The 24,992-nt window shown below is 41.0% G+C and overlaps 1 protein-coding gene across 2 annotated transcripts; it reads right to left on the bottom strand.

Moving 5' to 3' along the window:
- Positions 1–509: 509 nt before the first annotated feature.
- LOC149811871 (protein DELETION OF SUV3 SUPPRESSOR 1(I)-like) lies at positions 510–24,676 on the bottom strand. Of its 2 annotated transcripts, none has more exons than XM_089993221.1 (3): positions 24,569–24,676; positions 1,218–1,319; positions 510–886 (listed from the first exon to the last, which is right to left on the bottom strand). In XM_089993221.1, the coding sequence occupies exons 2-3, from the start codon at positions 1,303–1,305 to the stop codon at positions 753–755; spliced, it is 222 nt and encodes a 73-aa protein (XP_089849347.1). In that variant the 5' UTR covers positions 1,306–1,319; positions 24,569–24,676; the 3' UTR covers positions 510–752. The 2 variants fall into 2 exon arrangements, with proteins under 2 accessions (XP_089849347.1, XP_089849348.1); XM_089993222.1 differs by having other exon boundaries at positions 1,218–1,312; positions 24,569–24,673.
- Positions 24,677–24,992: the final 316 nt, after the last annotated feature.

The raw sequence follows: 24,992 nt of genomic DNA, 5'->3' as shown, positions 1-24,992 counted from the left end.
TTTAGAAAACACCATTTTGAAAAGACAATACGGTCATTTACCAATACTAAAATGACCTCTAACACATTTCATGATATTATAAACTTCATTGAGTAATTTACTTGCCTAAGTCGAATGAGAATTTTGAGGGCATTTGAAAACTAGAAAAACCAGTGTACATCTGAAGAAATTTTGAGCAATTCGAAAAGGACGACTAGCCCTTATCAATCAATCAACCCTCAAACTCCCGTAGCCGTTTGAAGATTAGCCATAAATTACTCGAAGGCAACTTCAATGCCGGACTGGAGAGCCGAGTCGGAACCAGCACGAGTGCCAGATTTGAAAGATTGGACGAGACCCTGACTGAACCCACTCCATTTGCAATGCCCATTGATTGGACAGACTACAAGCTGACTCCTAGCCTTCAGACTAGAACTTCACTTTCGGACCCACAAATTTGCACATCGACAGCGAGAAAATCTCCCTCCCAAGGGTGCCAATGAGTAAAACACTACCATCAGTGAGATTAATTGCAACCATGAATCAACTTGCCATTGAGATTTATAGCACCCCATGAATCAACTAGCAGATGAAAAATAAAAGAAACATGCACAAGTAAAAAGACTAAACACCGAGTTTAGTAGGAAATTTCTAGATATTGTCAGTTGAAGCTATTGGAACAATCCACAACCCTTAACGTGCGAATATATCACGTAATCACCATCTTATAAAAAAATTTACAGGGACCAAAGACATGGCTGAGAAGGAAATGATCATTTCTTCTCCAAGTTGTTTTCCAACTCCCTCCTCAGTTGAAGAGAGAAGTCATCATTGACATCGTCATCGTCCCAGTCGTCTTCCCACTGCTGTATTGCTTCCTTCCCTTCTTCCTTGTCATCATCCCATTCTGCATTTTCAACGACAACAAGACTCGATTTCAGCTGAGCAGAGAATTTAGTAGCAAACCTTCATAGAACACAAATAATCCACACACACATCCATCTCTTCTAGGACACAATTTTCACCATGTTTGAACGACAGACATTCAAATAGCTTTTGTCCACCGTTGATTTAAAAAAATAATGGCAGATCTATAGCCAAAAAGCAAAGCTATAATAATTCAAAGTAACCAGATCAATGCACCAGCAGAATAGATGCTTCAAAGCAAAGTGACAACTAGCCACAGGAAAACTTATTAACAATATGAGCAACAGGATGTTTGGTGAGATACATCTTACCTTCACACTCAAATTCTTCAAACTCGTCATCATCTTCAAATAAATCAATCTTGGCATCCTCCGTTACAACTTTGGGTTCTTCCGCCATCTTGAGACTGAAAACTACCAAATAAACATTATAAGTAAATAAAATGGATGTTTGATGAGTGACACAATAAGGCACGGTTTGTGAACAAAATGTTCTCTATCTAGCATAACATAAAGAACAGGAAATAAAATAAAGTCATTTTATGAAAACAAAACTCTAACTGATGAAACAATTAGTTGATAATTAATTCAATCTCCAGTGATGATCAAAACAACCAAAGTACTTAATCACAGTAACCACAAAACAAGTATAACCAGATACTATTAGTTGGCTGTCAATGGAGGCAAAACCAAAATCAGAACTTGGAAGCAAAAAGTTAGAATCAAGCACACAATAACCCAAGTAAATCATAAGAAATAATAGGAAATGCCTCAGATAAGCTAACAAAGTTTGACAAACCCCTCCGCAAGCATTCATGTATACATGTGTGCAAGCATGCATGTAGATTCATATCCATTTGACTTTGGAACTAACAATTAAGATGAGTAGATAAATTCAGAGGCTCATACAGAGAAAATCAAGGTCATTAACTTGGAAGATGAAACAATTATAATGCACATACAAAATTGGACATTTCCAATTCCCTTGCATCTCTCTCTGTCAGGGACCAATTCTGTCAACAATCTAAACTACCCTTTACTCTTAATTTGGGACTTGTGGCATGCAAATCTTCCCATCTAGTAGGACTGTGTCTGTAAGTGAAAGCACGCTTTACAGTAACATATGAAACCAATAAAAAGAAAACTGTTTATATAAAGAAGGCCCAATAAGATTATAAGAAACTCATGGGTATGCATAGATGATGAAATTTGACTAGAAAAGACAGAGAATAAGCATCAAATGCACTTGACCTTCCACAATGCACAGTGCAGAAATATCCAGTAAACAAATGACAAAAAAAGAAGGATAATAGAGCACAACCATTAAAAAATGTAAGAGAATATCTCAGAGATATCTTACAAGTATCTTGTACATCTGTGGGTCAACATTAAAATGCTATGCAATTCAGATCAATTTATTTCCACAGATGTTAGATTTTGTCAGGCTCTGTTTTTATGTATGCATGCCAGATGGGAATCCAAAACATCTTTTGATTTTTTTTCCTTGTCTTTATAATATGCTCATTGAAACTCTCCCATCTCTCAATTGCCAACTATTGAATGTTCGTCTTCTTGCCGCCAATAAGATAACGACCAAAGCCTTGGAGAAGGGCCTGATTGTGTACCCCCTATGTCACAGGGATTCGGCTAACCAGGTGCCTCACCCGCGTCGACGCGGGTGCACGTGCGGGTGCGGCACCTGGTGCGGTCAACCTGACCCTGGGTGCGTGATCGTACCCAGGGTCATTTATGTAAAAAAAAAAATCGTCGAGGGAGGCTCGCCTGAAGAAGAAGAAAAAGACATCGAGGAAAGAGAGAGGCGAGTGGGAGCTCACCTGAAAGGGGGCCGAAGGTCACATCACTGGCACAGGAAGGACCGACGTCGGGTGGCCGGAAATCCAAGGCTCGCCGAACATGGGGCTCGCCGGACTTGGGGCTCGCCAGACATGGGGCTTGCCGACGTCAGGTGGCCGGAAACGAACAGGAGAGAGGGAGCTTGTGGCGGGGGGAGAAGGCAAGCGAGGAGAGAGAGTGAGAAGCGTGGGAGGGTTTCTCGAATGAGAAACCCTACCCTGCATGCTTTAAATAAGCACACAAGGTATGTTTTATCGGGTTTGGATCCGGGTCGGATCCGAATCCGACCTGGGTCTGATTTTTTTTTTTTGCCGCACCTCCGCACCCATGTTTTTTTAAAGTGTCGCATCCCCGCACCCGCACCCATGTGACATCATGTGAAAATAGGGGTGGCAATCGGGTCGGGTTGGCGGGTTGGCGTGTCAGCATACCTCAACCCGAACCCGACCTGTTTATTAAACGGGTCGGCTGTGGCAAACACGAACCCGACCCGTTTAATAAACGGGTAACCCGACACGACCCGCCAACCCATTTAATAAATGGGTTGGGTCGGGTAAACGGGTTTTCAGGTTCGCGGGTCGGGTTGACGGATCGGGTTGGCGGGTTGGCATACCCCCAACCCGAACCCGACCTGTTTAATAAACGGGTTACGCGGGTCGACCCGTTTATTAAACGGGTTGGCTTAAGCCCAACCCGAACCCGCCTAAGAGGCGGGTTGGCGGGTCGGGTTGATGGGTCGTGTCAGAAATTGCCACCCCTATGTGAAAACTATCAAGTTCAGTTTGACAAAGACTTGTAGCATAGTTTGAGGATGATCTCTTAAAGTCTGAAGTCACCGCACATCCCTCTCTAAGGATTTGTCATCATTTTCTACTTTTGAAATATATAATAGTACATTCCACTACAAAAGGCTCAACCAAACTACCAATTTTCCCAGCGTGATCCCTAAGGCTACCTATAGTTAGGTACCTATTGGTGTTTATAAATTAATCAGCTATATTTGGTTTCACATCCTTCTTTCTTTTGTCCAATACCACATCACCATTTGTTCAACAATGCCTTGTTTAACAAGAAAAAATACATGATACGAAATCACCTTATTCACAAGTGTTCATAAAGGTGGCATCATGGTGAAGGCCAAAACTAATCTTCCCAATGAAAGGGGAAAAAGTGCCTAAAAGAGTATGATTTAAGATACTAAACTTTCTTTTGTCCAATACCACATCATGGAACTCTCTCTCTTTCTCTCTATCTATATATATAGGTGCCCACAGAAAATACCAGTTAAACAATAATGGGGCACATGTGCAATGCCACTCAAAAACCCTTCAACCACTGCTAAACACCTTCAGTGGGCCTTGAAAAGTGCCTCTAGAGGTTAGTTGCACTTTTTTTTCTTTTACGTGATGGACACATGGACACACCATATGCATTCGTCCATGTTTGCCTAATACACTGTAGGCAGCTACCTTTTTCTTATATATATATATATATATATATATATATATAAGGAATGCATTCATTAGGACCCATCTTCATCACAACTCTACAATATTGGCATTTTTATCATTGACTCATTACTAATTTTACTTGAAACCATGCTTTGGAGTGAATTAACTCAAATGAGAAAACTTGAATCTTTTATCATCAAGTTTTAGTGCAATACAATGTTGTGAAAAGTGTTTAGCGAAGCGCTCCGCCAAAACATAAAGCGAGGCGTAAGCCTCAAAAATATATTTTTAAAACATTTTAAGAAACATTAAAAAATATCTAAAAACACAAATAAATAAAAGAAATGTTAAGCAACAACCAATAAGAAATAGGAAATCTGAAATAAATATCGAAAAATATGAGAATAAAATGTAAAAGTAACATTAATGCAAAAACTTGATCTACCTAAGTATATAACAAATAGAATATGAGCATTCAATGAAAAAATAAGTAACAAAATCAGTAACAATTAAATTCCTCAACATCATGTCATCATCATATAATGCATATTACCATTAACAACCAAAAGTTAAAGGTATTTGTCAAAACTCTCCAAAATGAGAGTGTTACAACCAATGTTGTGAAAAGTGTTAAGGCATAGCGAAGCGCTCCACCAAAAAATGAAGTGAGGCATAAGCCTTGAAAAAAAATTGAAAACTTAAAAAAAACTTTAAAAAATATAAATAAATAAAAGAAATGCTTCATTGATGAAGCAACAACCAATAAAAAATAATAAAATCTTAAATAAACACCGAAGATCGAAAGAAGGAGAAGAAGAACAGAAGAAGAAAAGAAAGGAGGGAGAAGAAGGAGAAGAAAGGGGGCTGTTTCCATACATATAAAATAGGTCTGTTAGACTTTTGAGTGTCGGTTGTATTGATACCCAGGACTTCTAGGTAGGGGTGGCAATCGTGTCGGGTTGGCGGGTCGACCCGACGGGTTGTCGGGTCAGCATACCTCAACCCGAACCCGACCCATTTATTAAACGGGTCGGTTGTGGCAAACACGAACCCGACCCGTTTAATAAACGGGTAACCCGACACGACCTGCCAACCCATTTAATAAATGGGTTGGGTCGGGTAAACGGGTTCTCAGGTTCGCTGGTCAGGTTGGTGGGTCGGGTTGACGGGTCGGGTTGGCGGGTCGACGGGTTGGCAGACGGGTTGACCCGCCCGCCTAACCCGTTTATTAAACGGGTCAGCCGGGTTGGCGGGTTGGCGGGTTGGCATACCCCCAACCCGAACCCGACCCGTTTAATAAACGGGTTAGGCAGGTCGACCCGTTTATTAAACGAGTTGGCTTAAGCCCAACCCGAACCCGCCTAAGAGCCGGGTTGGCGGGTCGGGTGAGAGAGGGATGTACCTGGTGGGTCTCCTTATTATTCCTTTCAACAGGAGAGAGAGAGAGAGAGAGAGAGAGAGAGAGAGAGAGAGGATGTAAAAAGGGGGAGTGCTCTAACCTATGTCACAAGGATTTGGCTAGCAGGGTGTCGCACCCGCGTCGACGCGGGTGCAGCACTGGGTGCGGTCAACCCGACCCTAGGTGCGTTGACCTCACCCAGGGTCATTTTGGTCCTTTTTTTGTTTTAAAAAAATCCCTATGAAATGGGCTGCGGAATTTAAAAAAAAATCTTGGGGGGGGGGGGGGGGGGGGGGGCACTGATCAAATTAATCTAACGAAATGTTTGAATTTTTATCATGAAGTTATCCTGCAATATGAGTCATTATTTTTTCTCTATGAAAATACATCCAAACATGAAAAGTACCTCATCTAATGATATATTGTCTAAATAGATTCATAAGTTGTTCTCTTCACTTTTATCATGATAACTTTATTTATTTATTTTGAAAATTGTAAAATGCAATAAATTAAAAACATCACAATGTTTGAATGTTGTGAGTGTATAAAGTGAATCTTGAACTTTGAATTATCAACAGGCAAGGTTTCATACCAGCAATGTAGTGTATGAGAGACTAAAGGTAAACAAAACACTTGACCCCTAATATGAAAACATAAAGATATGATTTCAAAATTAACTCATTAATTTGTAGTAGATGCAGATAAACCTAAAAAAAACTTGGGCTAAAATTTTAATGAGCTCATGGGTATGTTTAAATGTTGAACATGTGTGGATCCCAACAACCATACATTGCAAGGGCACCTAGCGAGTTAAAAGTTGGAGAGAAGTGTTAAATTATATTACGAAACCTTGTAATCTTATGTATTTTATATATATAAAGGATGATACATACATATATATGTATGTATCTATCCATTTATATATATAATATATATATATATATATATATATATATTTCCTTACTTTAGTCGTAGGGGTAGTTTAGTCATTTACACTGTTTCACGCACATTCATTTTCATGAGTGTGATTGTAATTTATTTTTCTTTTCTTTTCTTTTTATTTTTTCTTTTATTCTTTTCCTTTTGTACCAAAAGGTACCTTGGGGGGCCACTCAAATAGACATTGGGCCCCTTCAACGGTCACATTTGTGACCGTTGGAGGGGCTCAAACGTCTGAGTGGAGCCCCTCCAAGGCTCCTTTATGATTGTTATAAATAGGGGTTACCCCCTTGTATCTTCTATGCTTTTTGGGGTCAAAGCCCAAGTGATTAATAAAGTGTTTTTATGCCTTTGTGCATTTGTGAGATTTAGTGGGTTGTGCTTTTGTGCACAAGTGTTCTACGAGTTCTTATTGTGCACGTGTTTATCATCAAGAATATTAAAGTCTTGATCATGGTATCTTATTGAAGATACTTTTACATGGTATCAAAGCGAGGTTGGAGAAAGAAAGATCGTGTGGATTCTCACATTTTTCCGGTGCCTAAAAAAACGTGCCCTCAAATATTTGGTGATTGGGGTGGATCCTTTTGTTCATCCGATACTTTAGAAGATTCTTCCACCAAGAAAGATCTAAAAATCTCTTGAGGTACGTATCTTTTTTCCTCATTTCTCCTCTCCAATGGGTGAAAAAGACTCCCATTTCTCTCTCGGCTTTAAACTTAATGGCTCCAACTATCACGTTTGGACCGTAAATATAGAGGCACATATTAAAAAAAAGGCTTTGGGGCTATGTCAAAGGCTCGATTCCCGAATCGGAGCCTAAGAACACCTTGATGGAGAGAGGAGAAATAAAAATTCCTAAAAGAGAAGAAAGAGCCAAGACTCTTGAAGATTATAGCAAAAAACATGAAGAATGGGAGAGGAGGAACTTCAAAATCCTCTCATGGATTTTCTCGTCCGTGGAGACAAGAATCAATGCCAACATTATAAAATTCAAGAAATCTTCTCAAGCGTGAGAATACCTTGAAAAAATGCACACTTCAAGGGATTTGTCCCACAAATATTATCTTCAAAAAAGAGCCTTGACCCTTGAAAAAACAAAAATGACTATTAGAGAGTATTTCGCAGAGTTGTCTTCCATTTGGGATGAGCTTGTCATGCTTGAACCCAAATGGAGCGGAGAGGCTATTGAGCTTAGGCACAAGCAATTAGAAGAAGATCGTTTTTTTCAATTTTTTGAATGGGCTTAGGCCCGAATTTGAACAAATCCGATTGTCTCTTCTATCTGTCTTCACTTCCCCTTCTCTTGAAGATGTAATTACTAAACTAAGTGGGGAAGAGACACGTATGGGTACAAGTAAGAATAACCCAAGTGTTCTAGCAACACCTTTCAATAATGAAGAAAATGAAGGTGTTAATGTTGTTTCAAGACCGGAGAGCAATTTAAGGACCTACAAGCCTCCTCATTTCAAGAATCAAAATCAAAGTTCAAGCGGTCAAAGAGGAAAGAGGGATTATAACAAGCTCTTGTGCCACTTTTGTAAAGAACTGGGGCACATCAAGTCAATATGTCCAAAATAGAAGAAGTTGCTAGCCATGGCTACCACATCCCAACCTCAAAAGGAAGAGTGCTCATCATCTTCAAATGGAGCTCTCTCATTGCAACAAATTGTAGATGTTCTTTAACCTCTTCTCAAATGGGCTATTTTCGAAGCTGACATGTCAATCTCTTCTCCTTCCTGTAAAACATCGTGGCATTTAGATTCGGGTGCTTCATTTCACATGACCCCAAGTATGAGTTATTTTTCCGATTACTCAAATAATCACTCCTCGTCCTTTGTTTCAACCGCGGATGGAACATCTCTTGAAGTAAAAGGAATTGAAAATTTTGAAAAACAAGGTTTTTTTATTCAAAAAATTAGATTTATACCTAAATTAAAGTTAAATTTACTTTCGGTTTTTCAACTCTCGGATCATGGGTGTGATATAAAATTTTCATCTAACAAATGTTGGATACAGGATTGTCGGTCCGGGAGGTTGATTGGGGAAGGCTCTAAGAAGGGCGATCTTTACTACGTCGATTCTCTTCAAATTCCAAACAACCCATTTTATAATGTTGTCCAACAAAAGGATATTAATATGTGACACAAGAGACTTAGACATCCAAATATTGTAAAAATTTCCCATTTACCTTTTGTTAAAAGTCAATGTAAAAGTGATTTCAATTGTAACAATTGTATACTTGGGAAAATGAAAAAATTACCTTTTTGTCAAAGATCTATGTTTACAATAAGACCTTTTGAAATTGTCCATTCGGATGTATGGGGACCGGCACCTGTTTTATCAAAAGAAGGTTTTGCATATTATGTCATTTTTGTTGACGACTACACGAGATATTGTTGGATTTATTTTTTTAAACACAAATATGAAGTTTTTTTTACTTTTAAAACCTATCATATGATGATTAAAATTCAATTCAATGGGGATCTAAAAATTTTTAGAACTGACTCTAGTGGGGAATACCTTTCAAGTGAATTAAAAAATTATCTTGAAATTCATGGTATTCTTCACCAAAGATCTTGTCCGAAAACCCTTCAACAAAATGGTTTAGCCGAAAGAAAGCATAGACACATAATAGAGACAACTCGAACTCTACTTATTTCTCAAAACATTCCAAAAGGTTTTTGGGCTGAAGTTGCTTTAGCGGTTGTCTATCTAATAAATCGGCTACCTTCGAAAAACTTAAACAATATCACGACTTTTGAAATGTTGTATACCAAAGAACCTAACTATAGTTGGTAGAAAATTTTCGGTTGCAAATGCTTTGTTCTTACTGACAAGAACGACAAGCTTTCACCAAAAGCCATTGTCTGCGCCTTTCTTGGATATTCATAAACCCAAAAAGGGTTTCGTTGTTATGATATTAAGAATGATAAATTATATGTGTCCAGAAATGTGAGTTTTCTGAAAAATGTTAATGGTTTTGAAAGAAGTAAACCTTTTAAAGAAAACATGGATTACTCCTTTTTATTTGAATTATTAGCTCATGATGATGATAGTGATGATGAACTCACTCCTAATGAGGCCAATGATAAAGAAGACGAAGAAGATATTCCCTTTCATCCTCTTATCTCCCAACATAGTGATGAAGGGGCATCGAGAGACCCTATATCATATACCCATAGAGACATAAACACTTTTAGGAGTGCGATTGAAAAATGCAGTGAACCTAGTGATTCCAATTCAACAAATGATGAAAATCTCCGAAGAACTGAGAGAAATAGAAAGATGCATTCTAGGTTCATCTCCTATGATTCATTTACTCCTAAACATAGAGCTTGTCTTAGCGTCATTCATTCCTATGTAGAACCCAGGAATTTCGAAGAAGCCAAAAAGAATGATGAGTGGCCGAAAGCAATGGAATGTGAGCTTTCAGCTCTCAACAAGATAAAAACTTGGGAATTTCAAGTTCTTCCTAAGGGTAAGAAAGCAATAAGGTGTAGATGGGTATTTAAGGTAAAGACTAAGAGCGATGGATCTCTTGAGAGATATAAAGTTGGGTTAGTTGCAAAGGAATATAGTCAAGAATACAAGATTGACTATGAAGAAACGTTTGCCCCTATAGCCCGAATGATCACTGTTCGATGCCTCATCAATGTTGCCTCAATTAACAAATGGAACATCTATCAAATGGATGTTAAAAATGCCTTCATAAATGACGATTTAAATGAAGAGGTATACATGGATGCTCCACCAGGAATGGAGACTCCCAAAGGGAAAGTGCTTCGCCTTCGAAAAACATTTTATGGTTTAAAACAAGCTCCCAAGGCTTGGTATGATAGGTTTAACTCCGTAATGTTAGAAAATGATTTTTCATCCTGTTTCACTGGCATTGTGATGCAAGGCAGGACCCGATTGGATCCATCGGGCCACCCGATCCACCACAAAGGGCAGATGACCGGACCCACGTGTCCGACCCCATTGCAGGTACGGAGCCGCGACGCAGGGACATACCCTTGCACACCTACTCCAGGCGTGGTGCGGTTCGGACAGCACAAAGCCAGCAGCCGATGGGAGCTGACCCGGATCGCGATTCGGGTCCAGGACTGAACCCGCGACCCGGGTCCAGCAATAGTCTTTAAAAGACCCTCTCCTAGGGTTTCGTGGGGTAGAGAAGATTAACAATAGAGCAGCTTTATTCTTTTGTTATTGCTTACTCCTTTCTTTTCCCCTTTTCAGTTATCGTCTTTGTTTTTTTGTTTCATTTACTGTTCGTTGTTCTCCCATTTGTTATTGAGAAGTTATTGAAAATAAAAACATAAGCCACACCGATCTTTCGGTGGGCATCTATTCCTTTCTCCTTCGAAGACGCTGCATCAAAGTGGTATCAGAGCTCCGGCGTCCACCTTCATCAGCGAGATGACTCTTGAAGCGGGGACCGATCCGGCACGAGGCGAAGAGCGTGAGGAGGCTGGCAGCGACGATCCAATGCTGCGCGTAATGGACGTGTTGACAAAAATCCAGGAGAATATGTTGCGCATGAGTAGAGATATCGCCGGCCTATCAAAGCGGCTGGATGGGTTTGATGACTGCTTGACAGCCCTCGAATCGCACCAAGAACTGTGCGCAATACCGGGGGCAGACCTCGTTGATGGCGCATCCGCAAGCTTGATTCCCAACGTTGCAGAACCCCATCAGCCGACGCAACTCCAGCAAGGTCGCGTCGCTGCCTTCCTGCCGGCGCCAGCATCCACCCCTGATCTGGGCACTTTTCAGCAACACCAGGGAGCCCCGATGAGCAGCAACCCCCTAGTAGTGGTACCTCACCCCAGGCAGCGAGCACCTGCATTGGTATCACAGGTCGGGCCCAACCTGCAGGACCCCAGCAGTACACTGGGTCCACCTTCAGGTCTGGGCTTGTGGTCGCGTGTCCCTGCGACTGCGCCGCAGGTCGACCCGAGCCTGCAGGGCCCCAGCGTTGCGCTGGGTCCACCTGCAGGCCCTGGCTCGTGGCAGGGTAGTGCGCGGGTTGCACCGCAGATCGAGCTGGGTCAGCAGGGCCCCAACGTCATGCTGGGCCCTGCCCCAGAACCGGGTTCGTCAGCCCGACCCGGGAGAGATTCACCTTTCCCTCCCGACCCCCGCGCGGTGACCGCACCCCTACGAGCGGGAATAGGCGAGCCCCTTTTGGTTGGGCCAGACCCAAGAGGGTCCAATCCAGATTTCGCTACAACAGGGGCACAGGCCCGTTTCGCTGGGACCAGCCGTTGGGTCTCAGGGAGCGGGTCTGGGTCTAGAACACCTTTACCCGGCCTACCTAGTTGGTTCCGGTTCGCGGGCGGTCCCGAACTAGGCTCAACCTATTAATTTTGACCTTCAAAATAGACCCCATGTCGACCCAAACCCACATCGAACCCGGAAGGAGCTCCAGTTTGGATTTGAACCGGGTCAAAACCAGACCCATAATCTTATGGATCGTGGATCGAGTTCAAACCAAGCCTCTTATCCCCACAACTCGACCCTCAATCCAACCTATTCATATCTGGGTCTGACGAGTAGTGCAGGAATGGGCCCGATCCACATCCCATCGGGCGAATCAACCCATCAATATACCCACCAGGCCCTGTACCCAAACCCAAACCAATCTGTCAACCCAACCCTGACCCAGAATCCAATACAACATCCGACCCAACACCAGACTCCTAACCCACACCCATATTATACCAACCCTACCCGCCAGGAACCCGAGACCCACCCGAACCCTCCACCCTACCTTGGACTTCCCGTCATCCCGGTACCCCAATACCGACCGCAGATGGTGCCCGCCCACGGGCAAGCCAGACCGAGACAGTGTCAGCAGGAACCGGCGCGCCCTGACCGCCGACCCCCCCTCGGTAGAGTTCGTTAGCACCAGCATCCAGGCGAGCAGTACCGCACAACGGACAATGAAGCAGTATGGGACGACGACAGTTTCTGGAACGAGCATCCTGCAGGAATGGTGGAGCCTCGACAACAGAGAGCACCAGAACACTCCTCCACTTACGGAGTGAAGCTGGATCTTCCAGAGTTTGCGGGGCGATTCGATGCGGAGCAGTTCTTCGACTGGTCTTATGCCGTGCAGTTCTTCTTCGACTATCACACCATCGCTGAACATCGTCGTGTCTCTCTAGCGTCTACTCGATTGAGAGGCCTAGCACAGACATGGTGGGTGAAGCTGCAGCGATCGAGAGAGCGGCAGGGATTAGAGCGCGTACAGTCATGGGAGGAGATGCAAAGATTGATGCAATCAAAATTCGTGCCTTTAGATCACGACGAGCGAGCTTACAAGGAGTACTTGACCCTGCGTCAAGGCTCCCGAACTGTGGCAGAGTACACTGTGGAGTTTCATTGTCTTTCCCTGCGTGTGCAGATCGAGGAAACAGCCCGCCAGTAGGTCACGAGGTACATTTCGGGTCTCCGCCCTGCTATTTCTGATGATTTTAGTTGTGTCACAGTTGAGACATTAGATCAGGCCAGCAGTTACGTCATGAACGTCGAGGAAAAGCTGAAAATGAGGCAAGAATATAGGACTTCCCGTAGTGAACCCACCAGTCGACCTAAGTCGGGTTTCCCAACCAGGGGAGCAAGCTCCCCTAGTGATTCAAAGCCTAGAGCAGACTTTAGCAAACCTGACCAGTCAAGACCAGCTTTCCATACCCGGTCCAAAGCCAAACCTAGTGAGTCGACCCTTCGTTGTTTAAGATGTCAGGAGTTAGGGCATGTCGCATCTAAGTGTCCCACCGTGAGCAAGAACACCCATCTTGTTGAAGGTATTGTAGAGTCAGCATCTAAGAGTGAGAGTGAGAGCAAGTCATTAGTTGAAGACGAGGATGAGAGGGAAGTTATAGAGTTCGACGGTAACGTCGAAAGTTTGTTGTCCATCCGTCATGTGTTGACCACACCCTGAGAGTCGGCCCCATCGAAATGGTTGAGGAATAACATTTTTAGGACCCAGTGCAACTGTGAGGGTCACGCTTGTGATGTTATCATTGATACCGGGGCATGCGAGAACATGGTGTTTGAGAGTGTAGTTTCTACCTTGAAACTCAACACCGAGAAACTGTCCCAACCTTATAAGATGGCCTGGTTCAAGAAAGGAAACGAAGTTCCCATCACTCAGCGATGTCTAGTCCAGTTTTCCATGAGGGAACACTACCACGATGAGGTGTGGTGTGATGTAGCCCCTATGCACGCGTGTCACATCCTTTTGGGACGTCCCTGGCAGTTTGATCGCCAGACAACTCACAATGGCCGCAAGAACACATACTCTTTTATCTTTAATGGCCATAAGATAATCCTTCTCCCTATCAAAGAGACCGGGTTTCCCACCGTGGACAAACCTGAGTGAATCCCCAGGCTAGCAAGCCTCTCGTACCGGCTTTTCTTGAACCATTGTCAGGAAGATGGCTATTGTTATGCCCTGGCGGCAAAGCCCTTGATGAGTTCGTCTGTGTCCATTCCCACGGACGTCGCCCCTCTTATAGAGGAGTTCCGCGACATTATGCCGGATGACCTACCTAATGGATTACCTTTGACAAGGGTAGTCCAGCATGCCATTGACTTTGTGCCGAGGTCGAGTCTACCCAACCTTCCCGCATATCGCATGAACCCCTCCGAGCATACCGAGTTATTAAGACAGGTTCAGGAATTACAGCAAAAGGGTTTCATTCGTGAGAGTGTTAGCCCTTGTGCAGTATCCGCCTTACTCACTCCTAAGAAAGATGGGTCCATGTGCATGTGTGTTGATAGTCGCGCGATCAATCGCATCACGGTCAAATACCGTTTTCCCATTCCCCGTTTGGACGATATGTTTGATATGTTATCTGGTGCCTCCATTTTCTCTAAAATAGATTTAAAAAGCAGGTCACCAGATTCGTATACGGGTGGGGGATGAGTGGAAAACGACATTCAAGACACATGATGGGTTGTATGAGTGGTTAGTCATGTCGTTTGGGTTATCTAATGCCCCAAGTACCTTCATGAACATGATGACCCAAGTCTTGCGTCTGTGTATTGGGAAGTTTGTTGTTGTCTACTTTGATGATATTTTGATTTATAGTTCGTCGTTGTCCGATCATTTGAGCCACCTGCGTCAAGTCTTAGAAATTTTGAGGAAGGAAAAATTGTATGCCAATGCGAAAAAGTGTGAGTTTATGACGTCCAATGTCATGTTCTTAGGTTTTATTGTGTCATCTGATGGAGTCAAGGCCGACCCCGCAAAAGTCCGCGTGATTGTCGATTGGCCTACCCCAAAGACTAGCCACTTTTTACCGATGTTTCGTGAGAAATTTTAGCACCCTCATGGCCCCCATCATGGAGTGCCTAAAGGGTACTAGCTTTCATTGGACACCCGCGGCTGGAAGAGCCTTTACGATCATCAAAGAAAGAATGACTAGTGCTCCCATCTTGGCTCTCCCTGATTTCAGTGCAGTCTTTGAGGTTGAATGTGATGCCTCTAAAGTGGGAATTGGTGTCGTATTGAGTCAGAATTGCCGCCCTGTTGCTTTCTTTAGTGAAAAGCTGACTCAGGCCAGGTGCCAGTATTCCACTTATGACGTTGAGTTCTATGTCGTTGTACAAGCCCTTCGTTATTGGAGGCATTATCTCATTTATAAGGAGTTTGTCTTATACATGGATCATGAGGCATTGAAGTACTTGAATAGTCAGAAGAAGCTAGGTGCTCGCCATGCCAAGTGGGTCAGCTTCCTGCAAGAGTACACATTCACGATTCGTCATCAATCAGGTACTCTGAACAAGGTGGTTGACGCCCTTAGTAGAAAAAATAGCCTTCTGATGACTATGTCAGTGCGGGTGATTGGGTTTGGGCAGTGCAAGGAGCTATACCCGACGGATCCTGACTTCCACCAAGTCTGGGAAGGGTGCATCTCTTCAGATCACCCCGTCGACCACCGTTTTAGTATTCATAATGGTTACCTCTTTCGTGGGAACAAGTTATGTGTGCCTGATTTTTCCCTTAGACTTCAGTTGATTTCCGAGTTACATGAGGGAGGGTTAGCTGGACATTTTGGACATGATAAGACGTTCGCTTTATTAGATGAACGATAGTTTTGGCCCAAAATGCGCAAAGACGTGGTCAAGTTCATTCAAGGGTGTCATGTGTGTCAAGTGTCTAAGGGTCATCGTCAGAATAGTGGCCTGTATACTCCGTTACTCATCCCTGAGCGACCGTGGGAGCACGTATCCATGGACTTTATCGTAGGTCTTCCCAGAACTCCACGTCGTTTTGATTCAATTCTAGTTGTTGTTGACCGGTTCTCCAAAATGGCTATTTTCGTTCCGTGTAAGCGAACCACTGACGCCTCATTAGTAGCTTCTTATTACTTCAAGGACGTCGCTCGTTTTCATGGCTTACCCCGCACCATCACCTCCGATCGTGACACGCGTTTTATGAGCCATTTTTGAAAATCGTTGTGGGCTTTATTGAAGACCAAGCTTCAATTCAGCAGTGCATATCACCCCCAAACAGATGGCCAAACCGAAGTTGTCAATCGCACCTTAGGAAACCTGTTACGGAGTCTAGTGGGGGACAATGTCAAAACTTGGGATCTCGTGTTGCCTCAAGCCGAGTTCGCATATAACAATTTCATTAACCGTTCCACAGGTAAATCCCCATTCCAAGTGGTGTATGGTCGGTCGCCCACCCATGTCGTCGACCTAGCCCCTGTGTCCGATCTCCCAGCTCTGGCTCCAGACGCATTTGATGCTGTCGAATATATGTGTGACATCCACAGACAAGTCCGCGCCAAACTTGTTGAAAGCTACGAGGCCTACAAAGCTTTCGTAGATCAAAGTCGTCGTGATGTCCAGTTTCAAGTCGATCAACTAGTCTGGGTCTACTTGCATCCCGAGCGCTTTCCAGTAGGCACCTATAGCAAATTGAGTCCTAAGAAGTACGGTCCTTTTAAGATCCTTCGGCGACTAGGTGTGAATGCCTACCCCCTTCAGCTGCCCGACGATTGGCATATTTCCCCTATTTTCAACGTGACTGATCTATATGCTTATTGTGGAGACAACAAGTCGTCAAAGCCGACTTCTTCCCAACCAGGGGAGAATGATGCAGGGCAGGACCCGATTGGATCCATCGGGCCACCCGATCCACCACAAAGGGCAGATGACCGGACCCACGTGTCCGACCCCATTGCAGGTACGGAGCCGCGACGCAGGGACGTACCTCTGCGCACCTACTCTAGGCGTGGTGTGGTTCGGACAGCACAGAGCCAGCAACCGATGGGAGCTGACCCGGATCGCGATTCGGGTCCAGGACTGAACCCGCGACCCGGGTCCAGCAATAGTCTTTAAAAAACCCTCTCCTAGGGTTTCGTGGGGTAGAGAAGATTAACAATAGAGCAACTTTATTCTTTTGTTATTGCTTACTCCTTTCTTTTCCCTTTTTCAGTTATCGTCTTTGTTTTTTTGTTTCATTTACTATTCGTTGTTCTCCCATTTGTTATTGAGATGTTATTGAAAATAAAAACATAAGCCACACCGATCTTTCGGTGGGCATCTATTCCTTTCTCCTTCGAAGACGCTGCATCACATTGCTTTGTTCGTTAGAAAAACCAATGCAGGGATTTTCATTCTTTTGCATGTAGATGATATGCTAATAACCATAAGTGATACTAAAAGGGTTAAAAGCATAAAATCAATTTTAAAGGATAGATTTGAAATGTCTGATTTGGGATTTCTAACTTATTTTTTGGGTATTGAAGTGGCATACTCTCATAGAGGGTATTTTTTGTCTCAAACTAAGCTTGCATCTGAGGTTATTGACAGGTCAGGTATTATTGAGGATAAAGTTTGTGAAACTCCTGCTATAGTAGGAGCTAAAACGAAGATTGATGATGGCATTCCCCTCTCCGATCCCACCCCCTAAGGGGGGGGGGGGGGGGGTTTATGGGATCATTGATGTATCTGAGTATTACTAAACCAGATATTTCTCATGCAGTTCATATTGCAAGTCAATTCCAACATGCACCAACATCAGTTCACATGAGTGCCATCTTGCAGATTGTGAGATATATAAAGGGTACACTAAACAAGGGAGTATTCTTATTCTCTTCTTCTGAATTAAAATTATTGTTTATACTGACTCTGACTGGAGAGGTAACCCAAATAACCGTCACTCTACCACTGGTTTTTGTGTGTTTTTAGAAGACTTGTTGATCTCATGGAGATGTAAGAAGCAGCAAAAAGTGTTTTTATCCTCAACAGAAGCCGAATATCGTGTCATGGTGACTGCTACCATGGAAATTATATGGATTCATCAGCTATTAGAAGACATGGGGATCACAATAGAAGGGCTCACCAAGCTATGCTGTGATGACAAGAGTACAATATACATGACAAAAATCATATTTTTCATGAGCGGACTAAACACATTGAGATGGACTGTCAATATGTTCGGGAAGCGTATCTGAAAGAAGTTATAGATCTTCCATATGTAACTTTAGAATCTCAGTTGGCAGATTTCTTCACCAAAGCTTTGTGTGCTCCGCGGTTCAATTTCCTCCTTGGCAAACTTTCGGTCATCTTACCCTAAGTTTGAGGGGGGGGGGTGTTAAATTATATTATGAAACCATGTAATCTTATGTATTATATATATAAAGGATGATGTGTGTGTGTGTGTATATATATATATATATATATATATATATATATATATATATATATATATATATATGTACCTATCCATTTATATATATATATAATATATTCTTATTTTAGTCACAGGGGTAGTTTAGTCATTTTCACTATTTTACGCATATTCATTTTCATGAATGTGATTGTAATTTATTTTTTTGTATTTTCTTTTTATTTTTCTTTTATTCTTTTCCTTTTGTACTAAAAGGTACCTTGGGGGGCCCACTCAAATAGATGTTGGGCCCCTCCAACGGTCACATTTGTGACCGTGTGAGTGGAGCCCCTCCAAGGCTCCTTTATGATTGTTATAAATAGGGGTTCTCCCCTTGTATCTTCTATGCTTTTTTGGGTCAAAGCCCAAGTGATTAATAAAGTGTTTTTATGCCTTTGTGCATTTGTGAGATTTAGTGGGTTGTGCTTTTGTGCACAAGTGTTCTAAGAGTTCTTATTATGCATGTGTACACGTGTTTATCATCAAGAATATTAAAGTCTTGATCATAGTATCTCGTTGAAGATACTTTTACAAGAAGAGCCCAAGGAGTGTCCATGTTGGTGTTACCACGCATCAAAAATGGAAAACAACTGGCCAATAGGATTGTCCAGCAGATTCTAATTTCTAAGTTGCAAGCATCACATTGCATAATAGAATTCTACTCCAATCATCAGCTTAAGGAAACAATTCAAGATCAAACCAAAAATTTGCTTCCCATTTATCACAGGAAGCTTGCCTTTCATATGCTAACCTTGAATCACACTTAAGTTATAATATTGTGTGTTTTTCCTTCATTGTAGATTTTGATATTTCTGAAAATTTGGTGAAATATTTTGTAAGTTGATCAAAATCTTCGTTTTTAAGTGACGTCAGCTAAGTCTGGGCATGGCCCATGACCCATTAAGAAGACCAAAACAAGACAAATAAGATTTGTAAAACTTTTTGTTTTTAACCTTTAAAATCAAGCAAAATTTGGGTTCAATTCAGGAAAATTCGGAAGCAAAAATTAGGTAGTATATCATTAGATGCGTCTCGTAATTATGAAAATATTGATATTTCATTTTTCCGAATTTTTGGCTATGGTTAGTCCAAAAATCGCATTTTTTTCAAAAAATGACCCTCCTCTATGTTATCAGTTTTGGATTGGATTGGATTCGATCTGTTTTATCCAAGTTGATATGGATCTAGACTTAATCCAAGACCCATATTAATTAAGATCTGGTCCAAGTTGAGATCCATATGGATTTAGATTTTGGATCCAGATCCAGATATGAAATCTAATTCGAACCAATTTAAAGTTTTAAATTCAATTAAAAAGGTTAAATTGAGTAAATTTCATGTTAAGAAGACTCCCAGAGGAGGGAGATATCCTCGAAAACATTCTTAAAATTTATTATTTAATAATTAAATAGTTAATAATTAATAAAATAATAATAATTAATAAATTTTGAAATTTCTATTTTTTGATATGGTAAAGTTCTACATTTGTGGAACTCTACCTATTATGCAGGGATTCTAGAGGGGGGCATCACCCTCTAAAAAGGCCCAAATGTTGTTGGGATAATTAAAAGAAAAATATTAATTAATTGAATTTCAAATTTTTATTTATCAGGATATGGTGGAGCTCCACATTTGGTAGAACTCTACTTAGATAGGTACTCTAGATAGATCCCAAATTAGTTAATAGAAAAAAAATAAAATAAGTAATAATAAGAGGATAAATAGGATTTGTTAGAGAGAGATAGAGTTCTACATTTCGTTTTCTATAGAGAGAGAGAGAGGGAGAGAGCGAGAAGGAAGAAGGGAAAAGAAAGAGAGAAAAAAAAGAGAGGAGAAAGGAAAACGAGAGAAGGAGGAGGAAAGGAGGGTCCTTTCCGTTCTGATCACCCGACAAAGATTTTCTGGTCCTTTTTCCGTCTTTGATCCAAGGTACGAGTTCCTCTCTAAGTTCAAACGGGGAAGAAATGGGTATAACTCGATTTATGCATAAATCTTTCATGGGAAAAAGGAAAATCTGTTTTTAAAATGCTATATATTCTTATATAGAGTGATGATTTTTTATTTTCCTTTTGTTGTGTCGATTTTCCTAGAATATCAATTTCTAAAAATATGTATGATCCCAATTCCATAGATGCTGATTTTTTTATTTGAGATTGAACATGCATCTGAAAAATATTTTCTGATTTCAGATTCGTTGAATTTTATTTTCATATACTTGAATATCTTGATATTGATTCATGTGCATATACTGTCTCGAATCAGATCTGCCGAACAGCCAGCATATGTTGTTTCGAATCAGATCTGCCAAACAGCCTGCATAGGCTGTTTTGGATCAGATCTGCCGAACAACATGTAGACATATTCTGGATCAGATTTTTGCCGAACTCCATGAACATGGACTGATATGCTAATTTTTTTCACATGTGGACAGATCTGGCCAGATCTGAGGATTTGCACATGTTGACAATTCTGTCAAGATCTGCCAAATATATGTTCTTTCAAATGTTGATTCATAAATGTGCATGCATATACGATCAGAATGTTGATCATGTTTGTAAACTTGAATTTATATATTTATTTGCAAGTAAGTCGGTATGTATATATATATATATATGCTGTTAACAGCATGTGGCTGGGCACACGTATGCAGCATGTTGTTGCTCATATTCGTGCGGCAATAGCATGCTGCTGTGTATATCTGTGCAGCAACATGCTACTGTGCATATATGTGCAGCAACAACATGCTGCTGCCCTCTCTAGTACAGCAACAACATGCTGCGACCAGCATGTCGTTGAACCTGATTTTTTGTTATAAATGTCAACTACCAATAGTCAGACCAGACCTGCTGCAGAAAATTCTCTTCTTGTCGTGATATTTTAAACTCATCTGTATATGTTATTCTTGATGCTTATTGGATCTACCTTATGTAGTTAATGTGATGACTGTTTTTTTTCAGATTTAATAGCATGTTAATTAGATGTCTGACATTAGATCTAATAATATGAAGTGTTTGATTTAAACATGTTGCGTTTGATTTAAAAATACCATTTTTTTAGTGCAAACCTTATCAGTTTTGCTGAGTCCCAGTGAGTACAAATCTGATCAGATTTGCAGTACATTGCTTGAGTGCAAACCTAAGCAGTTTCGCCAACTCCCAGTGAGTGCAAACTTGATAAGATTCGCATTGTTTTGGCATTGGTAAATCTGGCCAGACTTGCCAAGTCTCTTGTATATGCAAATCTGGTCCAAATCTATTGGGAAGATGATTATCTGAATTGGAAATTCTATCTGCCTTGTGGTTGGCTCGATTAGTAATCCTTGCACAATTGAATTCATGCATGAATATGATCATGTTTAAAATTGATGTATGCAAATTTTGAAATGATACATAAGCATACTTTGGATTTGTTTGACTTGCTAATGCTTATGTCATACACATGAAAAATTATGGAATTTATTATATGCATGAATATGATTATGTGCATATTTGAGAGTTTATGCATAAAATGGATCATGAAGAAAATGTACGTTGCAAGCATTTGTTCATATGCATATGCAAATTCTTTTATATGTACATTCTTGTTGTGTGTGAATGAATGTGCATTGTGAGCATGTTTTGAACAACTGTGTGAGTGTGCATGATCACTACGGATTTTGCATGAGATGCATTGGTGGTCAGATGTGAACCACTATAGGCCATGTGGGTCAGGAGCATGTGTTGCTCCAAGACTTGTTTTATGCATTCATTCTAAAATTGATTGGCTTTCTAATTTAATTGCACTGTTAAAATTGTAGCGGGTCAGGTTCTGTGTTGGGTTTTGCATGTTGATTTGCAAAACGGTTATTGTTTAAAGAACTTGATTTTGTTAAAAAGATAAAAGAGATAAACAATGTAATTAATTATCTTCCTGAATGTCCTTTCCATATTGTGAGAATCCTAGATGGCGATTTTGGGAAAACTATGAGAATACTAAAACTCCGTGTGTGATTGTGCCCCCGAACACGATATAATGGTTCGCCTCTCGCCCACGATTTTAGAGAGTTTTCAGTCACTTTTCTCGGGAGTAGTGTTGTGAATTATTGGTATACAAAGAAAGTGACATCAGTGGACGTTGATTTCCTTGATGTTCAGACATTAGATGTTGATTTCTAATATTCCGATGGATGATGTTGATTCCTTATATTGGTCGAGGAGCAAGTGTGAAACCCAGTAATAAAATACAAATTGTGTATTAAGCTACAACTGAGAATTTATCTTGAACTTCAAGAATTATTATGCCGGTTTTAAGTATCTGTAGGTTTAATGAAAAGTGAAACTAAAATTGCATGCATTTAATAGGGACATGCATGCAAAAGAAAACTCTAATAATAACTTAATAATTCATTCATGCATGTGCATTGAATCATGCATCTTTATTATTCTGCATTAGTTCATGCATTTTTACTTGTTCTGTCTCATGTGAGAAATTGTTATTGCATGATACTTGCTTTTTAAATGCTTGAATGATAAATAGATTATGAGATGGTTGTTATATTCCTCTGAATATTTGCATAAATTTGATTTATGCTTTTTCCTTTTTTATTTGGTTTTTCAGAAGAATTCGTACAAAGAATATATGGTTCTTACACGGTGTTTCAAATGTTTTTCTTAGGACTTGGAGCTCGGTGATGCCACATGGAGCCTGCAAGATCGCGTGACTAATTATGATTTTTCTTGAGAGTGTGGCTCTCATATATTATTTTATTCTTGATCTATGACTTTCATTTTATTGATTAATAAAGTTGATTATTCGTTAGTTGGTTCAATGTAAAGATCACTTGTGGTTTGGTAGTTGTTAAGTCTGTGAGGCCCCATATCCTTAGGTTTTGGTTCCCGCAATTGTTTTTAAAAAAAAAATCACTTTTCACGAGGATAAGTTGGGGTTGTCACACTAGGTAAAACAATACAACATACTTGGCAGATGTATTGAACTAGTTGCATAACAACCTAACCTACCTTGATGCAGTCAAAGCCAACCAAGGTACAAATGAAAAGGAGCTTTGTTCATCCAAGTCACACCCAATCCCTCTCAACTCCCTAGATGCCAAGAAAATAAGTTTTAATGATTTTTAAACTTACCTCTGTCTATATCATTGAACATGTATAAGTAGAATATAAAAGCTTTACAAGTTTAATTCTTGCTACATCTAACTTCAAGTAAACTTCATTTTGATAAGACAAATCCCAACTTCCATGCTCATCTTGGACTTTCCATAGCATAGAGTTTCTTCTATCGTTCAAATCCCATTGAACTATTAGAGAAGCTAAATAAACATTGCATCTCACTTCATTTTTCTTTCTTGGAACAGCTCAGGCACAAAGATGATACCTCTTGTCAAGATGCTGCAAATGTAACCATAACTTCCAGGCTCACTCTGGAGTATTCGTAGCATGGAACAACTTCCCTAGTTCCAAGACAGTATGGTAAGATGAGCTAGGCAAAACATTGTGCAGCGCCTTTACCCTTTTTTACCTTTTCTCCCAAATTTATTCTTCTTTTATAAAGGATGAGCATCAATGCAGTATGTATTAATTAAGAAGCTAAAAGCATCACGTTGAGCCTCATCAAAGATCAAATTTTACAAAACCCACTAAAGGAGCCCACCACTCTCTGTCACTCATATAATCTCTATTAGCTTTTTCACTGTTAGGCGTATATCAATCCCATTAGGTTTTTTCCCAATCCGATCATGGCAGAAATTGGCCATGATTATATCCAACATGTGCATCGACCAAGGAGTAATATTTGTCATCAAATTAAATTTCCAAATCGAGCCAAACAATTCCATGTATCAGCTAGTTTTCAAGTGTTGTTAACAGGTGCAAATATCCAAGTAGTCTAAGCCAAAACAATCCAGATAATAGAAATAAAATCTGCAATGCTAAAAAAACTCTAGCTAAGTGCCAGCGAGAAATATCGCAGCGTGTCAGTAAAAAACACTGCAAATATCGAGGCAGCATTTTCAAAAGGAAGTATCACGAAAAGACACACAACCATCGTTGGTATCAACAGAGCAAGAACGCCCACACCTCTATTCAACAAGTAAAAGCGAAAAGGGCAACCACCCATTTCTCAAAGCAGCAACCAGAACCAGCAAACTAAACATATCATCCAAACCCCTTACCAAATGATAAATTAAAGAATATCCATCTAAAACTCTACCGCTTCTATACGTTACAAGAAAGATTTGACATGGTGGAAACCAAAAAAAGGGGAAAAAGAACACACAAAAAACCTAAATTAACGTAGCAGAAAAACAATTCACAGAGAGAGAGAGAGAGAGTACCTCAAATCCGTGGGGAAAACCCTACAATCAACGGCGAGGAAGGGCGACTCTCGAAACCCTAAAGAAAAGAAAGATCGCAAGGTCTGTGACCGCGAGGGAAAAGACAACACCTCGCCCCTGCCTCCCTTTTATAGCTGATGGGGATTCGCGCTTCGGTCCTTCAGTTGGCTGCCGCATTAACGGATCGGGTACATGGGCTGCGAGTCTGGGCCCGGCTGCAGGACCCTCATGGAGCCCCAACCCTTATCTATTGTGAAACGTAAACGGATTCCGGATACAATAAATTAACATAACTGGATCTGGCCTAATCGGGGTCAAATTCAGATATGGACGGCAGAAATCTGTTTTCAAATGTACTTAGGAGTGTCAAAGGGTCGGGTGTGACCCTATCCCGACCTGTACTGGATTCGGTAGGGTTCACGGT

The sequence above is a fragment of the Nuphar pumila genome, chromosome 17 (genome assembly GCF_984573655.1).
Source record: "Nuphar pumila chromosome 17, dmNupPumi1.hap1.1, whole genome shotgun sequence".
NCBI classification, from domain to species: domain Eukaryota; kingdom Viridiplantae; phylum Streptophyta; class Magnoliopsida; order Nymphaeales; family Nymphaeaceae; genus Nuphar; species Nuphar pumila.
This window is presented reverse-complemented; position numbering and strand designations above follow the sequence as displayed.

What these genes read in the sequence shown, in the direction of transcription:
- LOC149811871 (XM_089993221.1), bottom strand. Translation starts at nt 1,305, where the DNA reads ATGGCGGAAGAACCCAAAGTTGTAACGGAGGATGCCAAGATTGATTTA. An exon ending in TGAAGAATTTGAGTGTGAAG is followed by an intron (nt 887 to 1,217) that starts GTAAGATGTATC and finishes TTGAAAATGCAG; the next exon opens with AATGGGATGATGACAAGGAA.